This window comes from Balaenoptera borealis (assembly GCF_965194805.1).
Source record: "Balaenoptera borealis genome assembly, chromosome: 16".
NCBI classification, from domain to species: Eukaryota; Metazoa; Chordata; class Mammalia; order Artiodactyla; family Balaenopteridae; genus Balaenoptera; species Balaenoptera borealis.
The window spans coordinates 80,472,934-80,496,100 of NC_138872.1; the positions used below are offsets into that span (position 1 = coordinate 80,472,934).

At 40.7% G+C, this 23,167-nt stretch overlaps 1 protein-coding gene and 1 pseudogene across 2 annotated transcripts in view; one reads left to right on the forward strand and one right to left on the reverse strand.

The window, feature by feature from the left end:
- Positions 1-10,614: 10,614 nt before the first annotated feature.
- PRKRIP1 (PRKR interacting protein 1) overlaps positions 10,615-23,167 on the reverse strand; it is a 29,505-nt gene continuing 16,952 nt past the window's right edge. The window contains exon 6 of the mRNA XM_082361279.1: positions 10,615-11,094. Coding sequence (XP_082217405.1) covers positions 11,000-11,094 — 95 coding nt within the window. The 3' untranslated portion in view covers positions 10,615-10,999. The remainder of the gene's footprint in view (positions 11,095-23,167) is intronic.
- LOC309613844 (small nuclear ribonucleoprotein G pseudogene) lies at positions 11,101-22,376 on the forward strand (annotated as a pseudogene). Its single transcript has one exon. The product of its transcript is annotated as a small nuclear ribonucleoprotein G pseudogene (transcript).

Genomic DNA, 23,167 nt, shown 5'->3' on the forward strand with positions numbered 1-23,167 from the left:
TCCTTTGTCATAGATTAGTTGACCATAGGTGCGTGGGTTTATCTCTGGGCTTTCTATCTTGTTCCATTGATCTATGTTTCTGTTTTTGTGCCAGTACCATATTGTCTTGATTACTGTAGCTTTGTAGTAGAGTCTGAAGTCAGGGAGTCTGATTCCTCCCGCTTCGTTTTTTCCCCTCAAGACTGCTTTGGCTATTCGGGGTCTTTTGTGTCTCCATACAAATTTTGAGATGATTTGTTCTAGTTCCGTAAAAAATGCCATTGGTAATTTGATAGGGATTGCATTGAATCTGTAGATTGCTTTGGGTGGTATAGTCATTTTCACAATATTGATTCTTCCAATCCAAGAACATGGTACATCTCTCCATCTGTTGGTATCATCTTTAATTTCTTTCATCAGTGTCTTACAGTTTTCTGCATACAGGTCTTTTGTTTCCCTAGGTAGGTTTATTCCTAGGTATTTTATTCTTTTTGTTGCAATGGTAAATGGGAGCGTTTCCATAATTTCTCTTTCAGATTTTTCATCATTAGTATATAGGAATGCAAGAGATTTCTGTGCATTAATTTTGTATCCTGCAACTTTACCAAAGTCATTGATTAGCTGTAGTAGTTTTCTGGTGGCATTTTTAGGATTCTCTATGTATAGTATCATGTCATCTGCAAACAGTGACAGTTTTACTTCTTCTTTTCCCATTTGTATTCGTTTTATTTCTTTTTCTTCTCTGATTGCCGTGGCTAGGACTTCCAAAACTATGTTGAATAATAGTGGTGAGAGTGGACATCCTTGTCTCATTCCTGATCTTAGAGGAAATGCTTTCAGTTTTTCACCATTGAGAATGTTTGCTGTGGGTTTGTCCTATATGGCCTTTATTATGTTGAGGTAGGTTCCCTCTCTGCCCACTTTCTGGAGAGTTTTTGTCATAAATGGGTGTTGAATTTTGTCAAAAGCTTTTTCTGCATCTATTGAGATGATCATATGGTTTTTATTCTTCCATTTGTTAATATGGTATATCACATTGATTGATTTGCGTATATTGAAGAATCCTTGCATCCCTGGGATAAATCCCACTTGATCATGGTGTATGATCCATTTAATGTGTTGTTGGATTCTTTTTGCTAGTATTTTGTTGAGGATTTTTGCATCTACATTCATCAGTGATATTGGTCTGCAATTTTCTTTTTTTGTAGTATCTTTGTCTGGTTTTGGTATCAGGGTGATGGTGGCCTCATAGAATGAATTTGGGAGTGTTCCTTCCCCTGCAATTCTTTGGAAGAGTTTGAGAAGGGTGGGTGTTAGCTGTTCTCTAAATGTTTGATAGAATTCACCTGTGAAGCCATCTGGTCCTGGACTTTTGTTTGTTGGAAGATTTTTAATCACAGTTTCAATTTCATTACTTGTGATTGGTCTGTTTATATTTGCTGTTTCTTCCTGGTTCAGTCTTGGAAGGTTATACCTTTCTAAGAATTTGTCCATTTCTTCCAGGTTGTCCATTATATTGGCATAGAGTTGCTTGTAGTAGTCTCTTAGGATGCTTTGTATTTCTGTGGTGTCTGTTGTAACTTCTCCTTTTTCATTTCTAATTTTATTGATTTGAATCCTCTCCCTCTTTTGATGAGTCTGGCTAATGGTTTATCAATTTTGTTTATCTTCTCCAAGAACCAGCTTTTAGTTTTATTGATCTTTGCTATTGTTTTCTTTGTTTCTATTTATTTCTGCTCTGACCTTTATGATTTCTTTCCTTCTGCTAACTTTGGGTTTTGTTTGTTCTTCTTTGTCTAGTTCCTTTAGGTGTAAGGTTAGATGGTTTATTTGAGATTTTTCTTGTTTCTTGAGGTAGGCTTGTATAGCTATAAACTTCCCTCTTAGAACTGCTTTTGCTGCATCCCATAGGTTTTGGATCGTCGTGTTTTCATTGTCATTTGTCTCTAGGTATTTTTTGATTTCCTCTTTGATTTCTTCAGTGATCTCTTGGTTATTTAGTAATGTATTGTTTAGCCTCCATGTGTTTGTGTTTTTTACGTTTTTTCCCCTGTAATTCATTTCTAATCTCATAGCGTTGTGGTCGGAAAAGATGCTTGATATGATTTCAGTTTTCTTAAATTTACTGAGGCATGATTTGTGACCCAAGATGTGATGTATCCTGGAGAATGTTCCATGTGCACTTGAGAAGAAAGTGTAATCTGCTGTTTCTGGATGGAATGTCCTATAAATATCAATTAAATCTATCTGGTCTATTGTGTCATTTAAAGCTTCTGTTTCCTTATTTATTTTCATTTTGGATGATCTGTCCATTGGTGTAAGTGAGGTGTTAAAGTCCCCCACTATTATTGTGTTACTGTCTATTTCCTTTTATAGCCGTTAGCAGTTGCCTTATGTATTGAGGTGCTCCTATGTGATAGGTTATTAAAAACTACTAGAAGTAAGGGAAACATTTCAGTATGTAAAGAAAGTAGGATATATGTTGTTGGCAAGAAGGTATGAAAAATGGAGATATTTTTATTAAAGAGTAGATTTGTCCTAGAGCTGGTTGTTTCTGGATGGGGAAAGAATAAGGGACAAACTCATATGGATATAGGAAGTTGTGGAAGAGGAACCTTGAGAAAAGAGTTTTGTTCATGATCAGAACTGGATAAGATTAGATCGAATTCAATCTAAGTAAATTAATTTTCTTATTAAAAGTAAGCTGATAGGGCTTCCCTGGTGGCACGGTGGTTAAGAATCCGCCTGCCAATGCAGGGGACACGGGTTCGAGCCCTGGTCCAGGAAGATCCCACATGCCGCAAAGAAACTAAGCCTGTGTGCCACAACTAGTGAGCCTGTGCTCTAGAGCCCATGAGCCACAACTACTGAGCCCATGAGCCACAACTACTGAAGCCCATGTGCCTAGAGCCTGTGCTCTGCAACGAGAAGTAACTGCAATGAGAAGCCCATGCACCACAACAAAGAGTAGTCCCCCATCGCCACAACTAGAGAAAGCCTGCACGCAGCAACAAAGACCCAATGCAGCCAAAAATAAATTTATTTTAAAAAGTATTTTATTTATTTAAGCTGATACAAGACTGGAGTTTGGTTTTTTGTTATGAGGAATTTTTCTTGGAATATTGAGCTGCTTTAAGTAAGACTTACTTTTATTATTTTTAAATATTTTGTCTGCACCGTGCGGCCTATGGGATCTCAGTTCCCTGACCAGGGATTGAGCCCGGGCCATAGCAGTGACAGTGCTGAATGCTAACCACTAGGCCACCAGGGAACTCCCAATAAGACTGTTTAAGTGATCTGTTGTAACCTTCTGTATTTGCCTTTGAAATCTTCACTGTCACTTTAGTTAAGTGAATACTTTCACAATACTTATGATTCTAGTTGACCAAGTATTTTAAAACTTTATTTAAAAAAACTTTATTGAAGTATAGTTGATTTACAATGCTGTGTTAGTTTCAGGTGTACAGCAAAGTGATTCAGTTATATATGTGGTGTGTATATATACAAATATATGTATGAATACATGTGTATTCTTTTTTAGATTCTTTTCCATTATAGTTATTACAAGGTATTTTAATTAATTAATTAATTGTATTTATTTATTTTTGGCTGCATTGGGTCTTCATTGTGGTGACCGGGGGCTACTCTTCATTGCGCTGCGCAGGCTTCTCATTGCAGTGGCTCCTCTTGTTGCGGAGCATGGGCTCTAGGTGCGCAGACTTCAGTAGTTGTGGCTCGTGGGCTCTAGAGTGCAGGCTCAGTAGTTGTGGCGCATGGGCTTAGTTGCTCTACGGCATGTGGGATCTTCCCAGATCAGGGCTTGAACCCGTGTCCCCTGCATTGGCAGGCGGATTCTTAACCACTGCGCCAGTAGGGAAGCCCTATTACAAGATATTGAGTGTAGTTCCCTGTAGTATACAGTAGGTCCTTGTTGGTTATCTATTTTATATTATAGCTAGTAGTGTATATATTTTAATCCCAAACTCCTAATGTATCCCCCCACTCCATTTCCCCTTTGGTAACCAGAAGTTTGTTTTCTATGTTTGTGTGTTTGTAAAATAAGTTCATTTGTGGGATTTTTTTTAGATTCCACATATAAGCAATATCATATGTTTGTCTTTCTCTGCCTTCATTTAGTATAATAATCTCTAGGTCCATCCATGTTGCTGCAAATGACATTTTCTCATTTTTACGGCAAATATTCCACTGTGTATATATATACCACATCATCTTTATCCATTCATCTGTCCATGGACACTTAGGTTATTTCCATGTCTTGGCTATTGTGAATAGTGCTGCTATGAACATTAGAGTGTGTGTATCGTTTTGAATTACTTTCTCCAGATCACCGGATCATATGGTAACTCTATTATTTAGTCTCTTTTAAGGAACCTCCCTACTGTTCTCCATAGTGGCTGCACCAATTTACATTCCTACCAACAGTGTAAGGGGGTTCCTTTTTCTCCACACCCTCTCCAGCATTTATTATTTGTAGACTTTAAAAATTAATTAAATTATTGCTCTGCGGGCTCTTCATTGCGGCACACTGGCTTCTGTAGTTGTGGCACGCGGGCTTTAGAGTGCATGGGCTCTAGAGCGGAGGCTCAGTAGTTGTGGCGCATGGGCTTAGTTGCTCCGCGGCATGTTGGATCTTCCCGGACCAAGGCTTGAACCCGTGTCCCCTGAATTGGCAGGCGGATTCTTAACCACTGTGCCACCAGCGTAGCCCTATTACAAGATATTGAGTATAGTTCCCTGTACTATACAGTAGGTCCTTGTTGGTTATCTGTTTTATATTATAGATAGTAGTGTATATATTTTAATCCCAAACTCCTAATGTATCCCCCCACTCCATTTCCCCTTTGGTAACCATAAGTTTGTTTTCTCTGTTCGTGAGTGTGTTTGTAAAATAAGTTCATTTGTAGGATTTGTTTAGATTCCACATATAAGCAATATCATGTTTGTCTTTCTCTGCCTTCATTTAGTATAATAATCTCTAGGTCCATCCATGTTGCTGCAAATAACATTGTCTCATTCTTTTTTATGGCAAATATTCCACTGTGTATATATATACCACATCATCTTTATCCATTCATCTGTCCATGGACACTTAGGTTATTTCCATGTCTTGGCTATTGTGAATAGTGCTGCTATGAACATTAGTGTGTATCTTTTTGAATTACTTTCTCCAGATCACCAGATCATATGGTAACTCTATTATTTAGTCTCTTTTAAGGAACCTCCCTACTGTTCTCCATAGTGGCTGCACCAATTTACATTCCTACCAACAGTGTAAGGGGGTTCCTTTTTCTCCACACCCTCTCCAGCATTTATTATTCGTAGACTTTAAAAATTAATTAATTAAATCATTGCTCTGCGGGCTCTTCATTGCGGCACACTGGCTTCTGTAGTTGTGGCACACTGGCTTCTGTAGTTGTGGCACGTGGGCTTTAGAGTGCATGGGCTCTAGAGTGCGTAGGCTCAGTAGTTGCGGCACATGGGCTTAGTTGTGGTATGTGGGATCTTAGTTCCCTGATCAGGATGGAATCTGGGTCCCCTGCATTGGGCACATGGAGTCTTAACCCTGGACCACCAGGGACGTCCCTGTAGACTTCTTGATGATAGCCAATGTGACTGGCGTGAGGTGACACCTCATTATAGTTTTGATTTGCATTTCTCTAATAGTGATACTGAACATCTTTTCATGTAGCTGTCGGCCATCTGTATGTCTTCTTTTGAGAAATGTCTATTTAAATCTTCTGCCCGTTTTTTGATTGGGTTGTTTTTTTGGATATTGAGCTGTATGCCCTTGCCAGTCTCATCATTTGCAAATATTTTTTCCCATTCTGTAAGTTGTCTTTTCGTAAAACTTTAGTTTTTAAATTTTATATTTTCCTTATTTTTTTGGCTGCATCGGGTCTTAGTTGCGGCACATGGGATCTTTGTTGAGGAATATGGGATTTTTCGTTATGGCGCATAGTCTGCTCGGGTTTCTCTCTAGTTGTGGCATGCGGGCTCCAGAGTGCATGGGCTCTGTGGTATGTGGCACGCGGGCTCTCTCGTTGAGGCATGTGAGCTCAATAGTTGCAGCACGTGGGATCTTAGTTCCCTAACCAGGGATCGAACCCGTGTCCCCTGCATTGGAAGGCAGATTCTTTACCACTGGACCACCAGGGGAGTCCCAGTAAAACTTTATTTTTGACAAACTTCCTCAAATCAAATTCTAAACTGAAGTTCTTTTGACCTCTAAAACTTGCGACCTTTCAAAGGCCCCTGAGGCATCTGAGACTAATATTAAACTAATTCAGATTATTTGGTATGTTAAATTACATGAGAAGCATTATCAAATGAGTGGTGATAAAACCTTCTTAGGTAATACTGTATGGGTAAACATCATTAAGTGTTCTAAAAATTATAGTTCCTAAAAGTTCCTAAAATTTGGGTATGTCCTGGATTGTTATCAGTCTTAATTCTAGTTATCTTAAAATATTGTATGTCACAGCAACTTGGTGAAGCTTCTTTGTCAATTGCATTGTAAGAAGATCCTTAACTGTGCCTTTTCAAGTCTTTTGTCATTCACAGATATTTCACTCATGGTTTTGCAAAATCTTCTTAAGATTCACAGAAAGGAATTTTTGGCAAGTAGAAGATTCTGATAACTTCCAGATCATACTGCTGAACTAGTTAAGAAATTCTAATGGAAACCCTGATTGTTTCATAAAACTGTTAACAAGATTAAGTATTAGTTACATAGTACTGAGTGAACTAATGAATATGGTTATGTTTTATGGTTTTTGTCTGAAACATTGCTGGCTTTTAGTCTGTTTTCTAGACATAAGGAAACCTTTCCCTTTATAACAACTTGGTAAGTTTTACCTTTGTAAGTGGAATTGAAACATTTATCTTTTCTCTTGACCTGATCCCTCCAGGAGTTGGAAACTCAGAGTCCCAACAGCTTTATCAGCTGAATAAGGAAGGTCACCTCCTGACAGGAGCAGGAATATTGAGATATTTTAGGAACCTTGAGAAGGGAGGAATTCTCTCAAATCTACAGATACTGCAGGCAAAATCTGATGGCAAGTCATTGATATGATTTTCCTGGCCTCAAGAGGTTTTTAAAAAGTTCAATTGATACTCCTTATGAAAAGTTCTAGCACAGCCAATTGAAAAGAGCCTATACGACCAGTTACACGTAGGTAAATCAGGCTGTTTACTGAAACTAGACTTAATTTGGCCCAATTTGGTAGAAATAAGGATAAATTAGGGAGAGATTGTTTTGATAATGTACCTTTGTGGATACTGAGGTTTTGTATATACTGAGGTTTTTGTATTATCTACATCCAAGATGACCTTGTTGCTATATTATAAAGTATTTTAATTAAGTTATTAAAGGAATATTCTAAGCTTGTTTCTGAAACTGATCACAGTAATCAGTAATCTATCTTTGGATGAAGATCAGATGCCCCCTGATCCACAACCAGGAGATTATACATACTGGAAAGGACAGTGCTTATAAGACTCTCTCCAACCTAAATGAAAGAGCCCTTATCAGGTATTAAATAGTTTCTTTCAGTTTCACTGTGCGTGAGCTGACTCTTGAATTAATATTTCCCACTTGAGGGCTTCTGTACTGGACTGGTCGATAGAAAGGACTGCTGACCTCAAACAAACAACACCCACATGAGAAAAAGACAACAGCAGTGGTAGACAGCTGACCCAAGAATCTGGACCAGGTCTGTTAAGATCCATCCTAATTCAATGGAACTGTTTACCAAATGTGTCTCCCTATCAAAATGGAAAGTTTTTGTTTTATTTCTAATATACTTCTGACTCCAATGTTCAGGATAGAAAGGAAATTCTCCAGTGAAGCTGAATAACTACTCACGATGTGTTATCACTGCTTGCTACTGAAAGATCTGCAAACAAAAAAGGGAAAATGATGGAGGAAACTTTCACATATTGAGGTATGGAGAAGTCATTCTGGCTTATAAGGTAAGGCCGTTCTAGTTTATCATCAAACATACATTGTACACCTGCTTTAACCATTAAAGAATGCATTTAAAAAATCAAAATGAAGTAACTGTGGTTCAGGCATCCAAAATGGATCTGGGTGCCTATTATGGACATGGTTTCAGACACATTCCTGTATTACTGAGAACTTGAACTTTCTGAACTGTATCAGACTCAAGGACACTATCAGCTGCTATGAAACCTTTCTCTTTAGGAATGGTAACAAGCGAGGCAGCTCAAGCTGTAGCCTCCCAGCAGAAGGCACTGGATTCTTTAGGCAGAAGAGTACTAGATACTAAAATTGCTTTACATTGTATTTTGACAACAAAAAAGAGGTGTAGTGGCCAATAACTCCTGCTACGTATATGTTCATACCCCTGGAGAAGCTGAAACACAAATAAATAGAGTTAATTCAAAATCCTACTTACAGAATTTACATAAAAAAGGACCCGCTCTGAAGCTTATTTTCCTGGCTGCCATCTGTAACAGGAAGACTTCTGGGGTTTACTACAGGGGTGCATTTTGATCATTATCCTCATTGCAATATGTCTACTAATTTTCAAATGTGTGTCCAGGTGCTGTGACAAAGCAGAGAGAGGTAATGTTTTCATAATACAAAATACTGATGCTAAGCAACTTGAGAATTCTTTAAAAATGAAAAGTCAGGGACTCGGGACTTCCCTGGTGGTCCAGTGGCTAAGACTCCGTGCTCCCAATGCAGGGAACTAGATCACACATGCTGCAACTAAGACCCAGTGCAGATAAATAAATAAAAAATAAACATATATTAAAAAAGTCAGTGACTCTCTCCTGAAAAAGGTTGCCGCCTCTCTTCCCGTCAGGCTTGAGGTATATCAAAGAAAAAGGCTGACTAAAACCAAGCAGGACCCTGTGGGCCTTCCTAGAGAAAGAAAGACCCCCCCCTGCCCAATGTCCCCTGTTTTAGCCTCCTAGGCCTTCCCTGAGTTCCAAAGAGCAAATTTAATTAGAAGTAAGAAAATGCAGAAACAAAGGAAAGCAGTCAACTAAGGCAAAATAATAATTTAGCCATAAAACAAAGTCAAGGACCTCTAGTGCCTCAAGGGCTATAAATAGTATCCTGAGCCATTCCCTTGAGTTGTTTTGCAGATATCAAGACCCCCACCAGGTGAAAGAAGTTAACTGCATGCTGACTACCAGCACGTAGACCCCAGACTGGTTGGAACCAAAAGGCTGAGATTCCCTAAACATCACCCAATTATTCACCATTAACCAATCAGAATTGTATGAGCTGATGGCCCATCCTGTGACCTCTCCCTCAGTCTTCAAAAGCCCTTCTCTGAAAGCCGTTGGGGAGTTTGGGTCTTTTGAGCACAAGCTGCCCGTTCTCCTTGCTTGGCATCCTGCAATAAACTGGGTTGTGATAATAGAAAGTACATCGTTAGTTGCTGAGTGTTGGGTGACCTGATCCAAGTTTCTGGTTGGTAACAGAAAATACTAAGAGTCATTCAACCTAAGGTACTGATAACCCCCTAAATATCATCAGAAACCGTTGGAGGACATTTTCTTCCTGAACATCATCTCCTGACATCTAGTAAAGGTAAAAACAACGATCCAGTCTGGCACCCTCCCATTTGTCTAGTCATTTGCCCACCTGTCCAGCACACATGTGCTCTGGTATCTCACTGAGCTCTTGGCCACAGGCACTGGGCAGAGGCAGGGAGTGCCTCCAGTGTGAGAGACTCACTAAAGTGTGTGTCATAACTCTTACTTTGACTCTGGGGAGAGATAAAGAAACCAACAGTTCAAAGATAGGAGGACACAAAACTAACCAGCCAGTCCCCGATAAAAGAGAAACACGGCTTTCAAGATGTACAGTCAGGGTGTGTGCTAATTTATTATGGCTGACTTGCCATTTCAGCTTCCTGGGAAAGAAAAATTCCTGTGACTTGAACTGCGGAAAGACAGAAGTTATCACAGATGTCACATGGCTCAGGGTGGAGCCAGGGAAATCAAGAAAAGTAAGATGTTTCTTAGTTTCCCTTCACTCAAAACCACTACTTCCCTAATTCTATCAAACTCCATAAAAGGCACAAAATAGAGCTAGAAACTTGGAAATATCCAAAAAGTGAGCAAAGGCTCTAATTAGAAACCATCCGAGTTCCTCCTGTTGGCCTGAAAAGGCACCCTCAGTCACCTCCCATTTTCTGTTTAGATCCCCTCTGAACTCCGGATGAAAATGCAGCTTTTGGCCAATGCATCTGCTTCCCCTGCAGTGCAGCTAGGATCCCCCAGGCCATCTCCACTGGTCCAGCCCAGGCTGGATTCTCTACCTGCTTATTTTCTACTCACCGGTTGTTTTTCCAAAGCTCCTCTCACACGTTAAGGTCCTCTCTTCTGGCTCAGCCCCAGTTTAGTCCCACATCTCCCTCTGCACATGTGTGCTGGGAGGGAGCACGTGTTCTGGGGTGCAGTCCGCACTCTCCGTTGAAGGAAATGGAGGTCACGTGCCCTGCAGTGAGAATTAGCTCCACAGCCAAGGCCATTTCCTTCAACGAGTCTGGGAACAGGCCCCATCCCTCTCATGTCGTTTCACAGCCTTCTCTACAGTTTCTGTAATTAACATTCACAGGTCCGAACAAAACCTAAAGTTTTTCTGTTCTTTACTAAATAAACATTTGCTTCACAGAAACCAGCCCCAAACACATCAGTGTCCAATTACGTGAGAACAGGCAGCAGGGGGACCAGGTCATACATCCCCCCCCTTGCAGCGAGAACGTTAGTGAACCCTGCCTGGCAGTGCCCTCGAGCGTCCAGGAGACGGTCCTCTCGCCTACAGGCCCAGTCCTGCCAACAGGGGGGCTGTGAGCCCTTAGGGTGGACTCCTACTTGCTTCTATCCAGTGAGGCTTTGGGAGGGAAAATGAGCTGGAACAGAGGTTGCTCCCTTCCCCTTGAGGCCTGTGGAGGCTTTTCTGAGGTCCCGGTCACAGAGCGGGCCAGGCTCCAGACAGCTGCCGTGGCCAACATCGTCATCGCCCCATGATGAAACTGGCCTCGTCCTCCTCCTCTGTTCCAGATGCCGCCTCAGAGCCACTGGATGGCTGCTCCTGGGACTGACTGGATCCTGTAATCACACGACATTCGGATTAGAGAGATACAAATCTTAGAGTATCCCCTGATTAGCGAATCAAGCGGTACTCCAAGAAAGGACTGCTCAGGAAAAGCCAGGAACCAGCTGTTCTTGGACTGTACAGGGAGGAGCCCGAGAGGCCCTCATGTCCACCAGTCCCCACTGCCCCTCCCGGGTAGAGAGGGCCAGTCACAGAACTGACCTTACCACTGCTGGAGGGCAGGCCTCCTCCTCATGAAAAGGTCCAGCACACATGAGATCCTGACACCCCACAAATCAGGCCTCACTGCCTTTTATATGACCCCCCAAAGTCTGTCACCCTGGCAGGGCGACGTCCACAGCAGCCCTTTAACATTTAGCACTAGGCTGACAACACTCCTGCTGACGTCTCCAGCTCTCACCCAAGTCTGCAAAAGGAGTCTCAAAAACCTTGTAGCAGAGGGCTCTGCCTACCAGTATGTCGGCTTCCCGGCTCTTCCCACAGACGCAGAAAGCCTCTGACACTCCATGTGCAGCTCTGAATCCCAGTGTCTACCCTGGCGGTCTGCCAGTACCCTCAGTGCAGCTGAACTGGCTGAGAGCAGAGCACAAAGGCAGCTTGTTCCCAACTCCTCCCCTCTTCTTGGGAGCAGGGCGGCAGGCGAGAGCTGGGACGAGGCAGAGCCCACACCAGTCCTCCAGCTCCCCGTCCACGCCAGGAGGCCACTTGCAGGCACCGTGGGCCTCCTCCTGCAGACATGCAGAAACTCACTCCAGCATCCCAGGGCCCACAGACACCAGAGCTCTGCTACTGCTGTTGTCACAGGGCCGAAGAGCTTCAAGGCCTGGGGGTGCCCAGGGCACAGCACAGTCACCTGCATACCCTAGGATGGGACACTGGAGAGCACTCATGGCAAGGGGTTGACATCATCTCTATGATTTAATTATTTAGGGTTTTCCTCCATCTTAACCTCATGCCAAAAAGAACAAGAAATTCTGAAAGAACAAATGATGAGCACGCTTTAGTAGCTAAGATTTGCTGAACACCTATTATGTGCCAGGCACTGTGCTTACTGTCTTTGCATATACGTACCGTCTTAACTCTAAACAGCAGTCTATGAGATAAGTAACACTCCTCTATATCCATCTTACAGATGAGGAATAAAGCTCAGAGAGGTTAAGTAATCTGTTAACCGAGGTCTCATAATCAATAAAACCAGGACCTAGGATTCAAGCCTGGACTATCTGACTTTCAAGCCTCTGGTACCTTGCCTGCAGAAATGCATAAGGAAACAGAGGCAAAAGAAAAATGACATGACAGCCATAAAAAAGAATGAGATAATGCCATCTACAGCAACATGGATGGACCTAGAGATTATCATACTAAGTGAAGTAAGTCAGACAGAGAAAGACAAATACTATATGATATCACTTATACGTGGAATCTAAAAAAAAATGATACAAATGAACTTATTTACAAAACAGAAACAGACTTCGAAAACAAACTTATGGTTACCAAAAGGGAAGGGGGGAGGGATAAATTAGGAGTTTGGGATTAACATATACACACTACTATATATAAAATAGATAACCAACAAGGACCTACTATATAGCACAGGGAACTCTACTCAATACTCTGTAATAACCTATATGGGAAAAGAATCTGAAAAAGAATAGATATATGTATAACTGAATCACTTTGCTGTACACCTGAAACTAACACAACATTATAAATCAACTATACTCCAATATAAAATAAAAAAGAAAAATGAGGTGAAAACAGGAATGAGGTGAGCATACTGAATGGATAAGGAAAATGTGGTCTACTCATACAGTGCAATGATTCAGCCTTAAAAAGGAAAAAAATTCTGACACAGGCTGCAACATGGATGAACCCTGAGAACATTATGCTGAGTGAAACAGGCCAGTCACAGAATGACAAATACTGTATGATCTCTCTTATAGGAGGTACTTAGAGTAGCCAAATTCAGAGACAAAGTAGAAGGGGTGGTCGCCAGTGCTGGGAGGAGCAGGAAATGGGGAATTGTTGTTTAAAAGATATAGTTTGTGTTTTACAAGATGAAAAGAGTTATGGGAATAGATGATGATGATGATAATGGTTGCACAATTTGAATGTATTTAGTGCCACTGAACTGTACACTTAAAAATGGTTAAGATGGTGAATTCTGTGTTATGTGTATTTTACCAAAATTAAAAAAAAAGGAGGGGAAGAAAGAAAAAAAAGAGAAAGAAAGGAAGAGAGAGAGGGAAGGGAGGGAGGGAGGGAGGGAGGAAATGCTATGCAGAGACTGAGTGAAAAACTATAGATGGATCAAAAACATAGCTCTGAGCTCCCTGAACTCCTAGGGCAGAACTCCCTAAGCGCTCTCATGTCATGGCACTCATGGAAAAGGACAGTATTTCTATGGCATGTGGGGCAACTGGTCCAAGGCCATGGGCACTCAGTCTCCACCCTGAAGGCAAGGGGATCAGGGTCTCTGCCATGTGTAGTCCATTCCCCATATACCAGCGGGGGAGCTCTGCTCTAGAACCTGGGCTCCAAGGCCGAAACTGCTGATTACCTGTTTTGTTCCATAACTTAGTCATACTTGGTCAGCCTCAAGCCTCTCTAAGAACCACCAACCATATCCATAGAGATCTGAACACAGCAGGACAAGAACATAGGCTTTGATCTTTCATTCTGATCTTAAAGAGACAGTAAAACAGGAGGCATCTTTGAGCTCACCGAGTAGACATCATGAGCAAGGCTCACCCTCCTGAGTGGAAGAAATTTATGGAGAAGTTATCACTAAAATTAAATGGTGGCAGACATGTCCAAGGAATATTGTGGGGCTTTGATCCCTTTATGAATCTTGTGATAGATGAATGTGTGGAGATGGCAACTAGTGGGCAACAGAACAATACTGGAGTGGTGGTGATATGAGGAAACAGTACCATGTTAGAAGCCCTGGAACCAGTATGAACAATGGCTGTGTTCACCAGAGAAATCAACTGCTTCCACATGTCCCCTCCACATTTTACTATGATAAAAACTGGCTCGTGTACATTTTATTACTGAACATTTTTATTAAATAAACTTTTGTAATAGTGAAAAAAAAAACCCCAGGAAAATACTCATTAACCTGGATGTCTGTGGAATGGCGTGTCCGTACGCCTGAAGTGCTGACTGACAGAGGAGACTCAGAGCGCTCCGTGTGCCTGAGAAGCTCCTGAAAATGCAGTGCCTCAATTAATATTAAACAATTGTTTCCCGTGTGTCGGAGACAGGTTGTTGGGGCCTGGAAGTATCTCTCTAAAAAAGGAGAAACCTAGGAATCTGCTGCACATTCAAGCCATTTGGTAATTCAACAAAATCATTTCATTCTCCAATAAAAAGAAACAGGACTCAGAGAAATAGCTGATTCTAGGTTACGGACAGGAAATACACAAGACAAGTCTGGACTATCTTGTAGTACCAGGAACTAAGGAAATGCTGTTAAAAACAAAACAAAACCCCTCAAAACTCCACCAATAATGGAAGTATGTAAAAGGGACACAGGGGCCATCTGAAAGAGCTCCCAATGGCTAAAGCTGGAAGAGTTTAGGCAAGAAAATAAAGTAGTACTGGATTAAACCTAAAGTATAAAATAAATATCCCAGAGTCCATACTGATATAAAGAAATGAGGGAGAAGACAAATCCATGCAGAACAATTTCAAATAGCTTATGTAGCTACTCTGCCCTCATGGAGGGGCTGTATAACCCGCCACTCCTTAAGTATGGGCTACGCATAGTGATTTCTTTCCAAAGAGCATAGTGTGGGAAGGGGAAGAAAAGAGTCACTTTACACAGAGAACCCTGAAGAGCACTGCCTGAGCAGGTGATCAAGGGCAACATCAACTGTGACAAGCCATCTTGACAAGCACCCAGCCCTGACCTAAGAATGGTACTTTATCTCTGTGGTCTTCCTCCCAAAAATAAATAACTCATGAGAAAAACGTCAGACAAATCCCAACTGAGGGACATTCTACAGAACATCTGACCCTCAAAACTCTCAAGGTCATCAAAACAAAGTCTGAGAAACTGTCAGAGCTAACAAGAGCCTAAGGCTACATGATGACTAAATGTAATGTGATATCCTACATGGGATTCTGGAACAAGAAAAAGGCATTAGTTAAAAATTAAGGAAATATAAAGTATGGACTTTAGCTACTACATGTATCAACAGTGGTTCATTAGTTGTGACAAATGAACCACATTAACTTAAAATGTTAACAGAGGAAACTGGGTATATGGGAATTCTTTGTACTATACTATCTTCATAATATTTCTGTAAATCTAAAATCATTCTAAAACAAAGTTTATTTAAAAAAAAAAAGACACTGTCTACCCTCATGGAACTGAGATTGCAACTGAATAGATAAGCACGTATGTGATTCAGCAGATTCTGTAACCAAGTATGTGCAAAACCCTGTGGAGCAAGGTGGAGGCTGGGTGGGGAGGGAGGTTAGGAAAGGCTTTACAAAGAGAGGAAGGTGCAAGATGAGAAGTTTTCCAAGCAGATGGGGAGTCGGGTAGCATGAAAACGAAAAAGAGCTCAGAGGCCTAAGCACGAGCAGAGGTGGGAGAATAGAGATGTTAAGCTTGGCGAGGGTAGAGGACACGTGGAAGGGAGTGGCCAGAACAAAATGGTGGAGAGACCAGAAAGGGCAGGAATGCAGGAGCTACTGACTAGGTTTCAAGCAGGATCACCCCGCAGGTAAGCACAAGGCCAGTGGAGACCCATTATCTGGGATCAAATCCCAGCCTGTCACTCACTCCCGCTAGTTCTACGGGTGCCATTACCACTTGGTCCCTAAGGTCAACTGTAAAATGGGGATAACATCACTGCCTATCTCACAGGGCCGCTGTGAGGATTATGTTAGTTAATACCTGCAAAGCACCTTAGAACTGGGGCTACACAATAAATGTTCAATAAATGCTAAGTATTGTTATTATACAAGCAGAAGAATGAATGACAATCCAACCTCTGTCTTAAAAAGAGCTTTGGAGGCTGTTCAAGGTGGGCGGCGTCGGGGGTGGGATGGGAAGAGAGTGGAGGCTGCTACCATCGTCCTGCCACATCTGCAGATATAGATAGATATTGACTGATTGGCTGTGCTGGGTCTTAGTTGCAGCATGCGGGCTCTTCGTTGCAGCATGCGGACGTCTTAGCTGCGGCATGCGTGTGGGATCTAGTTCCCCGACCAGGGATCGAACCTGGGCCCCCTGCATTGGGAGCACGGAGTCTTACCCACTGTACCACCAGGGAAGTCCCCTGGATCTATATTTTTGTAAGGTTTTTTACTAAATCCTCAATGAGACCTTGACTTCCTCAGAAATCACATTCTTATCCATGTGGAGGAATATGGCAAGGATATGATAAAAGTGTACACCATTGCACACTGTTGATGGCAGTAAAAACTGGTATTACTCCTTTGGAAAGAAACTGGCAATACATTTCAAGAGCCAAGAACTCTTTTTACACTCTGTGATCTAATAATTCCCACTGCTGGAAATTTATCTCAAGGAAATGACCCAGAAAGAGGGAAGGGAGACAGGTGCATAAATTCAGTAAAATATCTTCTAAAGAGAAAAACTGGAATCAATCTAACGTCTAAGAAAAGGGAAAGTGTTAGGTGTATCATGGCATGTCAATTGCTGGATATTATCAGTCACTGAAAAAATTATGAAGGACCAGAAATGCTTATAATGTTAAATAAAAACAAGCAAAGTGGAAACTGCTCATACACTACAATTATCATTACATACAAATGACGTACATATGGAGAGATTAAAAGAAAATGGACAGAAAGAAAGTTGATCTATGAGGATGATAATATTTGAGCTTTTTCCATTACTCTTATGCTACTGTTTACATAAAATTTTAAAATCTAAGAACCTGAGATTTTATTTAGACTATAGGAATACTAGGTAAAATGCCACTGAGTGTAATTGAAACTGATGTTAACTTTTTAAAAAAAACCAGATGAGGGGGATTAACCAAGATGGCGGAGTAGAAGGACTTGCTCTAACTCCCTCTTGTGAGAGCACCAGAATCACAACTGTCTGCTGGACAATCATTGACAGGAAGACCCTGGACTTCACCAAGGAGGATACCCCACGTCCAAGGACAGAGGAGAAGCCACAGTGAGACGGTAGGAGGGGCGCAATCAGAGTAAAATCGAATCCCATAACTGCTGGGTGGGTGACTCACAGACTGGCGAACACTTATAACACAGAAGTCCACCCACTGGAGTGAAGGTTCTGAGCCCCACGTCAGGCTTCCCAACCTGGGGGTCCGGCAACGGGAGGAGGAATTCCTAGAGAATCAGACTTTGAAGCCTAGTGGGAATTGATTGCAGGACTTCGACAGGACTGGGGGAAACAGAGACCCCACTCTTGGAGGGCACACACAAAGTAGTGTGCGCATCGGGACCCAGGGGAAGGAGCAGTGACCCTGGGGGAGACTGAACCAGACCTACCTGCTGGTGTTGGGGGGGTCTCCTGCAGAGGCGGGGGGTGGCTCTGTTTCACTGTGGGGACAAGGACTCTGGCAGCGGAGGTTCTGGGAAGTGCTCCTTGGCGTGAGCCCTCCCAGAGTCTGCCATTAACCCCACCAAAGAGCCCAGGTAGGCTCCAGTGTTGGGTTGCCTCAGGCCAAACAACCAACAGGGAGGGAACCCAGCCCCACCCATCAACAGTCAAGTGGATTAAAGTTTTACTGAGCTCTGACCGCCACAGCAACAGTCAGCTCTACCCACCACCAGAGCCTCCCATCAAGCCTCTTAGATAGCCTCAACCACCAGAGGGCAGACAGCAGAAGCAAGAAAAACTACAATCCTGCAGCCTGTGGACCAAAAACCACAGTTACAGAAAGATAGACAAGATGAAAAGGCAGAGGGCTATGTACCAGATGAAGGAACAAGAAAAAACCCCCAGAAAAACAACTAAATGAAGTGGAGATAGGCAACCTTCCAGAAAAAGAATTCAGAATAATGATAGTGAAGATGATCCAGGACCTCGGAATAAGAATGGAGGCAAAGATTGAGAAGATGCAAGAAATGATTAACAAAGACCTAGAAGAATTAAAGAACAAACAAACAGAGATGACCAATACAATAACTGAAATGAAAACTACACTAGAAGGAATCAATAGCAGAATAACTGAGGCAGAAGAACGGATAAGTGACCTGGAAGACAGAATGGTGGAATTCACTGCTGCGGAACAGAATAAAGAAAAAAGAATGAAAAGAAATGAAGACAGCTTAAGAGACCTCTGGGACAACATTAAACGCAACAACATTCGCAATATAGGGGTCCCAGAAGGTGAAGAGAGAGAGAAAGGACCAGAGAAAATATTTGAAGAGATTATAGTCAAAAACTTCCCTAACATGGGAAAGGAAATAGCCACCCAAGTCCAGGAAGCGCAGAGAGTCCCATACAGGATAAACCCAAGGAGAAACACGCCGAGACACATAGTAATCAAAGTGGCAAAAATTAAACACAAAGAAAAATTATTGAAAGCAGCAAGGGAAAAACGACAAATAACATACAAGGGAACTCCCATAAGGTTAACAGCTGATTTCTCAGCAGAAACTCTGCAAGCCAGAAGGGAGTGGCATGATATACTTAAAGTGATGAAAGGGAAGAACCTACAACCAAGATTACCCGGCAAGGATCTCATTTAGATTTGATGGAGAAATCAAAAGCTTTACAGACAAGCAAAAGCTAAGAGAATTCAGCACCACCAAACCAGCTCTACAACAAATGCTAAAGGAACTTCTCTAAGTGGGAAACACAAGAGAAGTAAAGGACCTACAAAAACAAACCCAAAACAATTAAGAAAATGGTCATAGGAACATACATATCGATAATTACCTTAAGCGTGAATGGATTAAATGCCCCAACCAAAAGACATAGACTGGCTGAATGGATACAAAAACAAGACCCATATATATGCTGTCTACAAGAGACCCACTTTAGACCTAGGGACACATACAGACTGAAAGTGAGGGGATGGAAAAAGATATTCCATGCAAATGGAAATCAAAAGAAAGCTGGAGTAGCTATACTCATATCAGATAAAATAGACTTTAAAATAAAGAATGTTACAAGAGACAAGGAAGGACACTACATAATGATCAAGGGATCAATCCAAGAAGAAGATATAACAATTATAAATATATATGCACCCAACATAGGAGCACCTCAATACATAAGGCAACTGCTAACAGCTATAAAAGAGGAAATTGACAGTAACACAATCATAGTGGGGGACTTTAACACCTCACTTACACCAATGGACAGATCACCCAAAATGAAAATAAATAAGGAAACAGAAGCTTTAAATGACACAATAGACCAGATAGATTTAATTGATATATATAGGACATTCCATCCAAAAACAGCAGATTACACGTTCTTCTCAAGTGCGCACGGAACATTCTCCAGGATAGATCACATCTTGGGTCACAAATCAAGCCTCAGTAAATTTAAGAAAATTGAAATCATATCAAGCATCTTTTCTGACCACAACGCTATGAGATTAGAAATGAATTACAGGGAAAAAAACGTAAAAAAGACAAACACATGGAGGCTAAACAATACGTTACTAAATAACCAAGAGATCACTGAAGAAATCAAAGAGGAAATCAAAAAATACCTAGAGACAAATGACAATGAAAACACGACGATCCAAAACCTATGGGATGCAGCGAAAGCAGTTCTAAGAGGGAAGTTTATAGCTATACAAGCCTACCTAAAGAAACAAGAAAAATCTCAAATAAACAATCTAACCTTACACCTAAAGAAACTAGAGAAAGAAGAACAAACAAAACCCAAAGTTAGCAGAAGGAAAGAAATCATAAAGATCAGAGCAGAAATAAATGAAATAGAAACAAAGAAAACAATAGCAAAGATCAATAAAACTAAAAGTTGGTTCTTTGAGAAGATAAACAAAATTGATAAGCCATTAGCCAGACTCATCAAGAAAAAGAGGGAGAGGACTCAAATCAATAAAATCAGAAATGAAAAAGGAGAAGTTACAACAGACACTGCAGAAATACAAAGCATCCTATGAGACTACTACAAGCAACTTTATGCCAATAAAATGGACAACCTGGAAGAAATGGACAAATTTTTAGAAAGGTATAACCTTCCAAGACTGAACCAGGAAGAAATAGAAAATATGAACAGACCAATCACAAGTAATGAAATTGAAACTGTGATTAAAAATCTTCCAACAAACAAAAGTCCAGGACCAGATGGCTTCACAGGTGAATTCTATCAAACATTTAGAGAAGAGCTAACACCTATCCTTCTCAAACTCTTCCAAAAAATTGCAGAGGAAGGAACACTCCCAAACTCATTCTATGAGGCCACCATCACCCTGATACCAAAACCAGACAAAGACACTACAAAAAAAGAAAATTACAGACCAATATCAGTGATGAATAAAGATGCAAAAATCCTCAACAAAATACTAGCAAACAGAATCCAACAACACATTAAAAGGATCATACACCACGATCAAGTGGGATTTATCCCAGGGATGCAAGGATTCTTCAATATACGCAAATCAATCAATGTGATACACCATATTAACAAATTGAAGAATAAAAACCATATGATCATCTCAATAGATGCAGAAAAAGCTTTCGACAAAATTCAACACCCATTTCTGATAAAAACTCTCCAGAAAGTGGGCAGAGAGGGAACCTACGTCAACATAATAAAGGCCATATATGACAAACCCACAGCAAACATCATTCTCAATGGTGAAAAACTGAAAGCATTTCCTCTAAGATCAGGAACGAGACAAGGATGTCCACTCTCACCACTATTATTCAACATAGTTCTGGAAGTCCTAGCCACGGCAATCAGAGAAGAAAAAGAAATAAAAGGAATACAAATTGGAAAAGAAGAAGTAAAACTGTCACTGTTTGCAGATGACATGATACTATACATAGAGAATCCTAAAACTGCCACCAGAAAACTGCTAGAGCTAATTAATGAATATGGTAAAGTTGCAGGATACAAAATTAATGCACAGAAATCTCTTGCATTCCTATACACTAATGATGAAAAATCTGAAAGATAAATTAAGGAAACACTCCCATTTACCATTGCAACAAAAAGAATAAAATACCTAGGAATAAACCTACCTAGGGAGACAAAAGACCTGTATGCAGAAAACTATAAGACACTGATGAAAGAAATTAAAGATGATACCAACAGATGGAGAGATATACCATGTTCTTGGATTGGAAGAATCAACATTGTGAAAATGAGTATACTACCCAAAGCAATCTACAGATTCAATGCAATCCCTATCAAATTACCAATGGCATTTTTTACGGAACTAGAACAAATCATCTTAAAATTTGTATGGAGACACAAAAGACCCCGAATAGCCAAAGCAGTCTTGAGGCAAAAAAATGGAGCTGGAGGAATCAGACTCCCTGATTTCAGACTCTACTACAAAGCTACAGTAATCAAGACAATATGGTACTGGCACAAAAACAGAAACATAGATCAATGGAACAAGATAGAAAGCCCAGAGATTAACCCAAGCACCTATGGTCAACTAATCTATGACAAAGGAGGCAAAGATATACAATGGAGAAAAGATAGTCTCTTCAATAAGTGGTGCTGGGAAAACTGGATAGCTACATGTAAAAGAATGAAATTAGAATACTCCCTAACACCATACACAAAAATAAACTCAAAATGGATTAGAGACCTAAATATAAGACTGGACACTATAAAACTCTTAGAGGAAAACATAGGAAGAACACTCTTTGACATAAATCACAGCAAGATCTTTTTTGATCCACCTCCTAGAGTAATGGAAATAAAAACAAAAATAAACAAATGGGACCTAATGAAACTTCAAAGCTTTTGCACAGCAAAGGAAACCATAAACAAGACGAAAAGACAACCCTCAGAATGGGAGAAAATATTTGCAAACGAATCAACGGACAAAGGATTAATCTCCAAAATATATAAACAGCTCATGCAGCTCAATATTAAAGAAACAAACACCCCAATCCAAAAATGGGCAGAAGACCTAAATAGACATTTCTCCAAAGAAGACATACAGACGGCCACGAAGCACATGAAAAGATGCTCAACATCACTAATTATTAGAGAAATGCAAATCAAAACTACAATGAGGTATCACCTCACACCAGTTAGAATGGGCATCATCAGAAAATCTACAAACAACAAATGCTAGAGAGCTGTGGAGAAAAGGGGACCCTCTTGCACTGTTGGTGGGAATGTAAAATGATACAGCCACTATGGAGAACAGTATGGGTATTCCTTAAAAAACTAAAAATAGAATTACCGTATGATCCAGCAATCCCACTACTGGGCATATACCCAGAGAAAACCATAATTCAAAAAGACACATGCACCCCAATGTTCATTGCAGCACTATTTACAATAGCCAGGTCATGGAAGCAACCTAAATGCCCATCAACAGACGAATGGATAAAGAAGTTGTGGTACATATATACAATGGAATATTACTCAGCCATAAAAAGGAACGAAATTGAGTCATTTGTTGAGAAGTGGATGGATCTAGAGACTGTCATACAGAGTGAAGTAAGTCAGAAAGAGAAAAACAAATATCGTATATTAATGCATGTATGTGGAACCTAGAAAAATGGTACAGATGAGCCAGTTTGCAGGGCAGAAATTGAGACACAGATGTAGAGAATGGACATATGGACACCAAGGGGGGAAAACTGCGGTGGGGTGGGGATGGTGGTGTGCTGAATTGGGCGATTGGGATTGACATGTATACACTGATGTGTATAAAATTGATGCCTAATAAGAACCTGCAGTATAAAACAACAAACAAACAAAACAACTAATACTAAACTTTCATTGGGTTATTTGTATGGAAATATGTTAATATAAATGTTTCAGACATTACATGAAATTTCTAAAAATCTTATATTTGTATTTGTATGGAAATATGTATGGAAATATGTTAATATAAATGTTTCAGACATTACATGAAATTTCTAAAAATCTTATAT